This window comes from Papio anubis, chromosome 4 (genome assembly GCF_008728515.1).
Source record: "Papio anubis isolate 15944 chromosome 4, Panubis1.0, whole genome shotgun sequence".
Taxonomy (NCBI): domain Eukaryota; kingdom Metazoa; phylum Chordata; class Mammalia; order Primates; family Cercopithecidae; genus Papio; species Papio anubis.
Window position 1 is genome coordinate 137,949,027 of NC_044979.1, and position 12,001 is coordinate 137,961,027.

A 12,001-nucleotide genomic window follows, 5' to 3' on the forward strand; every position below is an offset into this window, starting at 1 on the left:
GAGAGGAGTCAAGTTTGGCAATTCTCATTGATGCTTTGCAACAGACATGTCTATTACATGTCAATTACATTTCCTAGCCAGGTCTGGGGTCCACAGAATAGGCAAAGAATCTTTGGTGCTCAGAGGAATTTCTACCTGGACTTGGAACTATGAAGCCACCCCCTGTTTCTGCCCAGGCCCCAGCCTGGGGAGACACCAGGTCATGGTTGTACTATTCAGAGGGGGCCAAGACAGCTGGTGTTGGTACAAAAGACAAGGAAAATCCTTCAGGGCTCACCCAGGCATCAATTTTCAGGTGTGGAGCAAAATACTTGTACAGAGATGAAAAAAATCCCAAGAATTCTACAAAATCCACAAGCCCTATTGGAGATAAGACACAGGAAGAAGGAAAAAAACAAAACAAAACAAAAAAAACCGGCCATCGGTTTTTCCCTGCAAGTCTGATTTAGAGCTCTCTAAGGTTTAAGGGACAGGAGGTTCTTTATTCAAGTCCATACTCTCAAAACCATAAAAGTGGCTGCTTCTCTATTTTTAGGGAAATTAATCCAACCAGGATAATTACAGCAACTAGTACTGGAAACTGATGACTCATCAAAAAGCCAGGAAATAGAACATTTTACATTCTTAAAGGTACAGCAGACAGACTCTATTTTCAGGATGCTTAAGTTGTCCCTTTCAAATTCAATCAGGGGATGCAATATTTGTCTAAATATGATGGTCAAGACAGTTGGGTGATTCTCAGGTTTAGTCAACTGGGCTCTACCTGGCCCCAGTTCCGTGAGTCTTTCATGAGGAATTATTGTTCAGAAAGGGAAAAATCAATCTGCTAGGGTCAATACAACGACGGCTTGTGAGACCGGGAAAGGCTGAACCCCCCGGGAATGCCTGCCTTCACCTGGCTAGCCCTCACCTTCACTGCTTGATTACGAAACTGGCACCAGAAAGGGGCTTTGAAGACTGCTGTGGTCTCAAGCAAAGAGCACTGGAATTTGAGCCTAAAGGACCAGGTCTGGGGCCTGACTCTGCGTGTTCCTGGGACTGCCTCCTCATCCATGCAATGAGCACAGTAAAAGCTGCCTTGATGACTGCAGGAAAGGGCAGACGAGATAACACTCAGGAAACCACTGTGAAATAGTCCAGCACAGCACGTAAACAAAGTATCCATCCCAGCTGCTCACGCCTGTCATCCCAGCAATTCAGGAGGCCAAGGCCGGCGGATCACTTGAGTCAGGGAGTTCGAGACCAGCCTGGCCAACATGGCAAAACCTCATCTCTACTAAAAATACAAAAATTAGCCGGGTGTGGTGGCAGATATCTACAATCCCAGTTACTTGGGAGGCTGAGGCAGGAGAATCGCTTGAACCCGGGAGGCGGAGGATGCAGTGAGCCAATATCGTGCCACTGCACTCCAGCCTGGGCAATAGAGCAAGACTCAGTTTCAAAATAAATAAATAAAAATAAATAAATAAAAAGAAAGTATCCATCCTATCCACATTCAGCATGCAGAGAGTTGTCTTGAATTGCTGGTATCCTCCTCCCCTCCTTTAAAAAATTATAATTATTATTTTTACAGACGGGCTCTCATTCTGTCACTCAGGCTGGAGTATAGTGATGCAGTCATAGCTCACTACAGGCTGGAACTTCCAGGCTCACGCGAACTTTCCAACTCAGCCTCCCAAGTAAATGGAACTAAAGGTACAACACCACGCCCAGCTAATTTTTTGTATATTTTGGTAGAGATGGGGTCTCACTATGTTGCCCAGGCTGGTCTCAAACTCTTGGGCTCAAGTGATCCTCCCACCTCGGTCTCCCAGAGTGCTGGGATGATAGGCATGAGCCACTGTGCCCCGCCTCCTCCCCTTTCCAAATTCTGTCCTATGTCCTCTTTTGGGACCTGGATTTCTCTATCCCTCCAAAGAAGCATAGAGGCTCCCCCACACTGAGTTAGCCACAGGAAAGTTTTCTGCTGTTTCAGAGCACGTTGTGTTTTGTGATGAAGCACTGGTTATACACACGTTATAAAGAAAATACTCTAAAATTAACCCAAGTGAAGTTCCACGTAAATGTCTCTTTTGTAACCATACTGTGGAAGTATGTGTATACACAATGTCATTCTTTGAAAAAAGCATATACGCTAGGAATACAACATGAGTAACCTTAAGAAATATGAATTTTACTGGCAGGAAAGGTTTGGGAGGTGCAAATTCTCCTAAGACTAACGTGAGCTATAAAAAATGTAGTATTTCAGTGCAATTCAATATTTTCTTTCATCAAGGCTCAGTGCCTCGGCCCACGAGTGGGGAGGAATGCAAGAAGCTGACTGTGTGTATTGCAGCTGGAAGTCCTTTTCTAACCCAGATTCGGGGGGACAGGGCATAGGATCGTGGACTTCAGCAAAAATGGGAATTCCTGCACTTTTGCCCGGAACACTAGCCGCTTGGCTGGGAGGGCGACATTCCTGCTGGAGGGTGCAGTAGCAACCCAAACTCAATAACAAGTAAGTGAACAGCTGCGGAGATGGATGCAGGAACTTGGGGCAGTGAGGGATGCCCAGGCCTCTTTCTGGGCCGGCTGCTGCTGCATGATTCCAGGGATCTGCCACCTCCATGGCCATCCATCCCAGGAAATTGTTTAGATGTTAAAATCCACACCACGTTCCTTTGCTGGACTCGTCAAGGTTAAGGCTATTAGGGTGGTAAATCTCCATTTGCTAAGAGAAGTGGGAAGATCCGTACACAGGGTGACCATCTGAGAAGGAGCTATGTTTTTAACTAAAGAAAAAAGAATGCCAGGCATAGTGGCTCATGCCTGTAATCCCAGCACTTTGGGAGGCTGAGGTGGGAGGATCACCTGAGGCCAGGAGTTTGAGACCACCCTGGGCAACACAGTGAGACCCCGACTCTAAAAAAAATTTCCAAAAAGAAAAAAAGGGCAGAAATAATTCATTTATTTAACCCAGAAATGGTTATAATCGGAAACCTTGCAATCTTCTTACACAACAACTGTTTTGGCAAAGCCCCCATGTTCCAACAAATATTAAACTGTGCTTGCCATTTGTCTAAGGAATCTTGCATTAATAAACATGAAGAAGAACACTTTTACCTCCCACTCTCAACGACAGGACAAAACAAAGACCAGCTGTATTCATCAATGGGCCCTTGTTCTGCACATAAAGGCTAATTACATTTTGCTTCAAGCCTACACATGGAAAACTTTACTGCCGTTGTCTCCGCCACAGTCAGCCCGTGCTGTCCCAGCTGACACATGGCGATGACTGCTCACGATAAACCAGGGTCTCGGAGCAGCCTCGGTGCCACAGACCTGCGGGCTTCTCCCCAAAACCGGGGAGAGGGATGGGTACCCTGTGACATCTCCCCACGACAGACAGGCAATGTGCACCCAGTCCGTCGTGGTGAAGGTCAATTTCCTCCAAGGCCATTAATTTCAGAAACGCATACCATGCCCTGCTGTGAGCTTGCTGGGAATAGCTTCTATCTGTCGACAGCTTAGCCTCAGACTCTCACCATGCCAGGTGCTGTACACACACATCCCATTCCTCTCCAATACCACTCAGCGGGCCGGGTGCGGTGGCTCACACCTGTAATCCCAGCACTTTGGGAGGCTGAGGCGGGTGGATCATGAGGTCAGGAGATCAAGATCATCCTGGTTAACATGGTGAAACCCCGTCTCTACTAAAAAGACAAAAATTAGCCAGATGTGGTGGTGCACGCCTGTAATCCCAGCTACTCGGGAGGCTGAGGCAGGAGAATCGCTTGAACCTGGGAGGCGGAGGTTGCAGTGAGCAGAGATTGTGCCACTGCACTCCAGCCTGGACAACAGAGTGAGATTCCATCTCAAAACAGAACAAAATAAAAACAACAACAAACAACACCCAGTGACTTGCTGTACAGGTCAGAAAGGGAGGTGGACAGCTCATAGCTCATTCAGGGTCACACAGAGTGCTGGTAGTGGACCCTAGTGAATTACTCCCAAGTCAGTCTTTCTCCAAAACCCATCTTCCTTCATGCCTCTCCAATTCCCGTCAACAAATATTTAAGAATTCCTTTTTTTTTTTTTTTTTTGAGACAGGGTCTTGCTCTGTCACCCAGGTTGGAGTGCAGTAGTATAATCTAGGCTCACTGCAGCCTCGACCTCCTGGGCTCAAGTGATCCTCCCACTTCAGCCCCATAAGTAGCTGGGACTACAGTTACGAGCTACCACGCTGGGATAATTTTTGTATTTTTTGTAGAGACAGGGTTTCGCCATGTTGCCCAGGCTGGTCTCGAACTCCTGGGCTCAAGTGAGACACCCGCCTCAGCCTCCCAAAGTGCTGGGATTACAGGCGTGAGCCACCGCGCCCGGCCCTAAGAATCCCTCCTTCTGAAGAGGGAAAAGAAATCGTTTTTGAAATGCTGTAAGACCATATGTGAAAAGATTTACCCCCAAGGGGCTTATATTCATAAGCATGAATGAAAACGTGTCTGGTCTAATAAAATATGCGTAGGTTGGACTTGAAGCAGATGGAATAGTGACAAATCTGTCCTGGAAAATAAAAGGGGAGGGAAAGGCAGCAGAGGAAGTCTCCGATTGAGCCCATGGCCTCCAAAGTTAAAAGAAAGTAGCCAAGATCCAATAATCTCAGGCCATTCTCTGCATTTTTGGGGGATGACTTACTCCGGGAACTATTAGTGTACGTCGTTGGTCCTGGGCTGCCTTTGTCAGTGTCCAGACCGTTTCTAATGTGGGAAATGCCCTGCCAGGCTGCGCCCATCCTGCCCCACAGGCAAATCATTCAGAACCTCTGGCGGGTCCTCCCCAAGACAGGCTTCGCCAGGCTTGCATCTTCACAAACCTCTGCAAACCCTGAATTGACTCATCTTCCAATCCCGAATCTCATACCACCCTCTTTAGGAAGCCTTCCTTGACAATTCTTTCCCTGCACTCCCCTGGTGCCAGGGATGTTTTATGCCCTTCCCCAGCTCCCCTGGCTGGTGGGAGGAGAGAGGGGATCAGGTGAGGGGTCCCTGGCACTGCCCTGGGTCCCTCTCCCCTCTCCAAGGCCACGGCTCCCCTTGAGGGGGCCCTCACCTTCAGGCTCCAGCTTCCTTTCCCTCCTCTGGCTCATTCAAACCCAGGCGTGGAAATCCTACTGGTACTATGAGCCTAGGAACTGCACCTCTGCAAATAGGCCCAATGTTGACTTTTTTTTTTTTTTTTTGCGATGGAGTCTTGCTCTATCGCCCAGGCTGGGGTGCAGTGGTGCTATCTCAGCTCATTGCAATCTCTGCCTCCCAAGTTCAAGCGATTCTCCTGCCTCAGTCACCTCAGTAGCTTGGGTTACAGGCGTGCACCACCATGCTCAGCTAATTTTGGTATTTTTAGTAGAGACGGGGTTTCACCATGTTGGCCAGGCTGGTCTCGAACACCTGACCTCAGGTGATCCACCTGCTTCGGCCTCCCAAAGTGCTGGGATTACAGGCGTGAGCCACCGCACCCAACCAAACTCTCTTCTGACTATCCCAATGGGAGTGCCCTGCCTGCCACCTGCAGGCTCCCTGTCTGACCTGCTGATGGCCAGTGCCCGTCCCCTTGATTGCAGCACTGGGCATGTTGGATTGCAATGGCCATGGAGCCATAAAAGGCTCAGAATTTGCACGGGCAAGGCACAGAGGAAGCCTCTGTGAACATCTGTTGAATCAATGAATGTATCTATTATCTCTGAGCCATGCCTATCATCTAACCGAGTGAGTCTCTTTCCCTTCGTGCACACCACACCCCTCAGCCTGGCTCACCACTGGGGAGACAAGAATGTTTCTTACTTCAGAGGGCTGGTGGGGCGCACCCCAAGGGAGCCACTGCCCTCTCAGCTGTAGTCCTGAGACAGGACTAATTTTTACGTGAAGGGGATTAAGCCCCTGACATGTTTTTTAAAACAAAAAAATATTTTTTTAATTAAAAATTTTTTTTAGGGACAGGGTCTTGCTCTGTTGCCCAGGCTGGAGTGCAGTGGCACGATCATAGCTCACTGCAGCCTCAACTCCTGGGTTCACATGATCCTCCCACCTCAGGCTCCCAAGTAGCTGGGACTACAGGTACATACCACCATGCCCATGCCTGATGAAATACAGTAATTTTTAAAAATCAGATTTACTGAGAAAAACAACTTACTTAGTACAAGTAAGTTGCTTAATCAGGTCCAAGCAGAAGTAATTGAGAGAAGAAAGTAGCTGATCTAGTGGTGATGTTTTAGTCTTTGTCAGTTTCATACTCATGATCAGAATCCGTTCTGACCACCAGGCTGGGGAGCTGGGCTCTTGAGGTCTCAGGCTACTAAACGACCCAGAGCAAAGGGCCAAGAACCCCATACAGCATCCTGAAAGCAACAGACCCAGCAGCACCCTCAAAGCCCAAGGTCACGTGAGATGGCGCAGAGGGATACTAAGTACCAGCACCCATACAGAGCTGGAGCCTGGCGGGACAGCAGCGCCATTCAGAAGCACCCATCTTCTTGCTGATGCCCACAGAGGCACTGTGTGAGCAGAGTAGGGGGACCTTAGTTACTGGAATAGGGAAACCCAAGAGACATGGCAGTAAGCACGCATGTGTATTTCCGCGGAAGACGGGAAGAGCCTTCCAGAACAGGAAAACGGGGTTCAAACTCTAGCCTCGCATTGTCCCCCTGGAATTTGGTAGAGGAGGCCATGGCTAGGAGCAATTTCTGTCATTTCTTCATCTTTTCATGGTTTATGTCGATTGTTATTTCTTCCTTGCTGGTGTTCTGCACGAAAGATGTGCTGGTAAAAAGTACACTTGTAGTGGACACCTCTAATTTCCTTTGGACAAGGGCTGGGTGGGAACTTGGCCTTTTGTGACTCTGCCTGCCCGAATCTGTGTCTATCCGTATATCCACACATAGCGTTGCAAGGTATGACATGAACCCGTATGCCTGCATGGGAATGGGCTTATTCTGGGGCAGGCCTTCCTAAAGGGCCCTGGAAGAAATGAAGAACTATGGCCCAAGGAAGAAGAGATGTGATTTACCAAGCCCCAACTCCACACAAAAAATGTCCCATGTGTCACATCTTGTATAAACTAACTCCCAAATGTTCATGCAGAAGGCATAGCAGTGACCAGGCTTTACAGTAAATGAAAGAAGTTTGTGGGAAGGGTTACCCAATGAGTGCTAGAATGTGCATTGAACCGACGCAAGTAACTCATGGGAAAGACACTGTGTCCCTGCAGCAGCACAGAGGTCAAGAACCTTCTCGATCCTGCCCTACACAAGCAAAATCAGGTGAGAAACGCGTGCCGATAAGGGAGGCCAAGCGGACAGACTTACTTTGCAGTAGTTTCTTCATCGTATTTGGTTTTCAGGTCAAATAATTCTGTTCGAGTTTTTTCCAGGGCTGAAAGGCAAAGCATATAAAACCAAGACGTAAGATATTAACTATTTAAATGAAATTTTAAAAGAATGCATATACAAGTAATCTATTCCCGTTTCAAAAGAGGCAAAGATTTCTGTGAAGAGTCAGGTACGTGGAAAAATAAAGATTAGAAAAACACAAAAGAGGTCAAGATGATGAAAATATAAAAAATGGAATAGGAAATCCCCTTTCATTTCTGCCTCATCGAATCCCAACCACCTACAAAGACAGAACCAATGTTAATAGTTTCCTCCCTCCCTCCCTTCTTCTCTCCCTTCCTTTCTTCTTTCCCATTCTCCCTTCCTTCTTTCTTTCTTTCCCTTCCATTTTTAAGAGACAAGTTTTCTCACTGTCACTCAGGCTGGAGTACAATGGCACAATCACAGCTTACTGTAACCTTGAACTCCTGGACTCAAGCTGTCCTCTTGCCTCACCCTCCCAAGTAACTGGGACTACAGGTGCAAGCCACTACGCTTGGCTAATATTTTAAAACGCTGTTGTAGAGACAGGCTTTTGCTATGTTGCCCAGGCTGGTCTGGAACTCCTGGCCTGAAGTGATCCTCCCACCTTGGCCTCCCAAAGTGCTGGGATTACAGGTGTGAGCCGTTGCACCTGGATGATTTCATCTTTTAAGGTGTATTTTATTATTCCTGGCTGGGTGAGGTGGCTCACATTTTGGGAGGCTGAGACAGGCGGATCACCTGAGGTCAGGAGTTTGATACCAGCCTGGCCAACATGGTGAAACTCTGTCTGTACTAAAAATACAAAACTTAGCCAAGCATGGTGGCACGTAGCCTGTAATCCTGGCTACTCAGGAGGATAAGGCAGGAGAATTAATTGCTTGAACCCTGGAGACGGAGGTTGCAGTGAGCCGACATCACGTCACTGCACTCTAGGCCTGGGTGACACAGCGAGACTCATTTCAAAAAAGTGTAACAAAATAAAAGAAAGTGTATTTTACATTAAAAAAAATTTCCATACATAATTGCATGTATATATGTGTGTGTATGTATCTTTTTTTATTTTCTACCCCCATAAATGGGACGGTATGAACATTTCTTGAGACTAGTCTTTTTCCCTGGGCAGTATGGTATGGAAGTCCTTCCACCTGTGGATGCGGCAGTGGCAATAACCTTCAGTTCTCTCATCAGGATACCTGGAAGTGAAGCTGCTGGCTGAACAGCTTGGGCACTGGAGTTTTACATAAATGCCACCCAGCTGGCCTCCCAAGAGGCTTCTTGCCCATCCATTCCTTAAGTGCCACTTCACCCTCACCAACACTGGGTGTTTCAGTAATTTTTGACAGTCTTTGTCAGGCCAGAGTTGCTACAGTTTTTTTCAAAGGCCAGGTGTGGTAGCTCACACCTGTAATCCCAGCATTTTGGGATGCTGAGGTGGGAGGATCGCTGGAGGCCAGAACTTCAAGACCAGCCTGGGCAGCACAGTGAGAGTCCATGTCCATAAAATAAACAATGAAAAAAAAAATTAGCCATGCGTGGTGGTGCGTGCCTGCAGTCTCAGCTACTTGGGAGGCTGAGGCAGGAGGATCACTTCAGCCCAGGATTTTGAGACTGCATTGAACTATGATTATATCACTGCTCTCCAACCTGAGCGACAGGGTGAGACCATGTCTCTAAAATGAAATAAAAAATTAGGCCGAGTGCGGTGGCTCACACCTGTAATCCTAGCACTTTGGGAGGCCAAGGCAGGTGGATCACCTGAGGTCAGGAGTTCGAGACCAGCCTGGCCAACATGGCGAAACCCCGTAAAAATACAAAAATTAGCCGGGTGTGGTGGCGTGTGCCTGTAATCACAACTACCCTGTAACACAACTACTCAGGAGGCTGAGGCAGGAGAATCACTTGAACTCGGGGGGCAGAACTTGCAGTGAGACGAGATCGCGCCACTGCACTCCAGCCTGGGTGACAGAGCGGGACTCCATCTCAAAAATAAATAAATAAATAATTAAAAAATTCTGACAGTCTGACAGGCAAAACAGTCTTTCACTAATTGAATCTGCATCTCCCTGACTGTAAAAAAACTTTGCATTTTTTCATATGTGTAGCTTCCATTTGCATTTCTTCTGTGAACTGACTGTTCCTATCCTTTGCTTATTGTTCAATTGCACTGTTTCTCTCATTTAACGGATTGACTGGCAGCCTTTACATTTTTAAATTATCCGTTTGTCAAACTGGTTGTGATTATTTTCTCCCACTCTTGTCATTTGTGTTTTAAGTTGAATCATGACTTCTGATGTCTGTCCACATTTCTGCTCAGTTCTGGGTCATCAAAAAAATAAATAAAAATTTAAAAGTACATTTAAATGAAATACATGGTGATGCTTCTCTTTCAGAAATAAAAAAGAAAGGCTGGGCGTGGTGGCTCACTAGAGCTCAGGAGATCGAGATTGGACTGGCCAACATGGTAAAACCTCATCTCTACTAAAAATACAAAAATTAGGCGGGTGTGGTGGCAGGCACCTGTTAATTCCAGCTACTGGGGACGCTGAGGTGGGAGGATTGCTTGAGCCCATGGAGGTAAAGGTTGCAGTGACCGGAGATCACGACACTGCGCACCAGCCTGGGTGGTAGAGCAAGACCCTGTTTCAAAAGAACAAAAACAAAAACAAAAACAAAACAAAAACAGAAATAAGAACAAGAGAGAGGGCTGGGCGGGTGGCTCACGCCTGTAATCCCAGCACTTTGGGAGGCCGAGGCGGGCGGATCACGAGGTCAGGAGATCGAGACCATCCTGGCTAACATGGTGAAACTCCGTCTCCACTAAAAACACAAAAAATTAGCTGGGCGTGGTGGCGGACGCCTATAGTCCCAGCTACTGCTGAGGCAGGAAATGGCGTGAACCTGGGAGGCGGAGCTTGCAGTGAGCCAAGATCGCCACTGCATTCCAGCCTGGGTGACAGAGCAAGACTCAAAAAAAAAAAAAAAAAAAGGGGGGGGGGGCAGAGAGAGAGAAAGAAGTTTAAAGATACTGTAAAAACTTGAGCATAACCTTTTTTGGTGGCTTTTAAATTTTAAAGGTCTGAAATTACTGTTCTCCTTAACTTCACTTAGGGTAGAAGTGAGGTTTTTTTTTTTTTCTATTATTGTTCCAAATGAAATGTCAGTCCTTGACAGTTTGGTGATTTAGACGTGTTTGTTGGAAAAAGAGCAGGAAGCAAGGATGGCGTGTGGAAGGGATGAAAATGGAATTGAGATCCTCCCACCTCTACATTAACAACTCAAAGTCAGTGAGGAATGAGGCACAGCAGCTGGCGGGCGTGCTGCGGAATCTTCAGCGTGGGCTCACGGCAGCTCCCACGGCCCCCAAGAGCAACAGGTATCTGCGGGGACCGGGGCGGTCAGGGAGCCGACCCAACTCTCCCCCGGTCCTCCCCACATCCACAGTACTAGGAAGGAGAGTATCAAACCTGTTTGTAGGCTCTGAACCTTATGCTCAGCTTCCTCCAGCTTTGAGGTGGTGGACATCTGTGTCTCCTGCAGCTTTCTGCAAAGAAGAGGATGAAGCCAAATTGGTCATCTCCTTTACCAACTGAAATGCACGTGTGCCTTTGGGCTGAGCTCAGCTCCCTCCCTGCACTCAGCTGGCGGCAGGCGCGCCACGGGGTATCGCCTGCGACGACACGTGGGCCGTGGGCCCTGCTCCTGCAGCTTCCACACCCCAATTTTGTAACTGCGTGTCACATCATGGGAAGTGTGCAACCCGTCGGGCTTGACGGGTGGTAACTGGCGTAGAAGGTTATCCTAAATGTAATTTGTTCTTGCAATGCCAGATTTTAAAAAGAAAAAAAAAAAAATCATCATCACGCACTCATTGTTTTCTGAAGTTAGCCCAAGAAGAATGATCCATTTACATTCTGCTGACACAATGAAGGAGTTTGTTGGAATAAAGGATGCACTAAATAGATGTGGCAGCTGTTTCGTCTCTGTTATAATGGAATGCAAACGCAACTGCAATACCTAATGGGGACATTGTGAATGCTTGCAACGGCATTCCACAGATTCACATTTCCCAGGATCTCTAAGTGACTTCCCTGGTCAATAAATAGCATTCCTTCCTCTTAATCTGCAAAAAAAAAAAAAAAAAAAGCTCCAAAAATAAGTTTATTATTTTTATGTCATATGAATATAACATATGCTCTCATAATAATAAACTGGGAATACAGAAAAGTAGAAATGACACAGTTTACAAAGTCGCCCCAATTCCCATCACCTCTAGAAAAACACTGCTAATATTTTCATGTATTTCAATTATGGACACTCAGGGATGTAATCAAATATGACAAGAGCATGGAAAATGGAAGATTCTTACTATTCCTTGGCTCATTTCCGCTCCTCAGATAGAGTTCGTTTGTATCTTTCTAAAATGTTTCTGCATGTACAGAAATACGACATCATATGTAACAGGCTAAAGTGTAATATGAACAAATATGTAACATACTATAGCATAATATGAACTAATATGTAGCATATGATATGTAACAGGCGATAGTGTAATATAAGCAAACACATAACACACTATAGCATAATAGAAATTAACGTGTAACAACAGTGTACTAT

At 46.6% G+C, this 12,001-nt stretch overlaps 1 protein-coding gene across 18 annotated transcripts in view; it reads right to left on the reverse strand.

Annotated features, from left to right (window-relative positions):
- CUX1 (cut like homeobox 1) overlaps positions 1-12,001 on the reverse strand; it is a 468,585-nt gene that overhangs the window by 159,904 nt on the left and 296,680 nt on the right. For all 18 annotated transcript variants that reach the window (XM_009202775.2, XM_009202774.2, XM_009202776.3 and 15 more), the window contains 2 exons: positions 10,852-10,928; positions 7,340-7,406 (listed from right to left, as the gene is read on the reverse strand). In XM_009202775.2, coding sequence (XP_009201039.1) covers positions 7,340-7,406; positions 10,852-10,928 — 144 coding nt within the window. The remainder of the gene's footprint in view (positions 1-7,339; positions 7,407-10,851; positions 10,929-12,001) is intronic.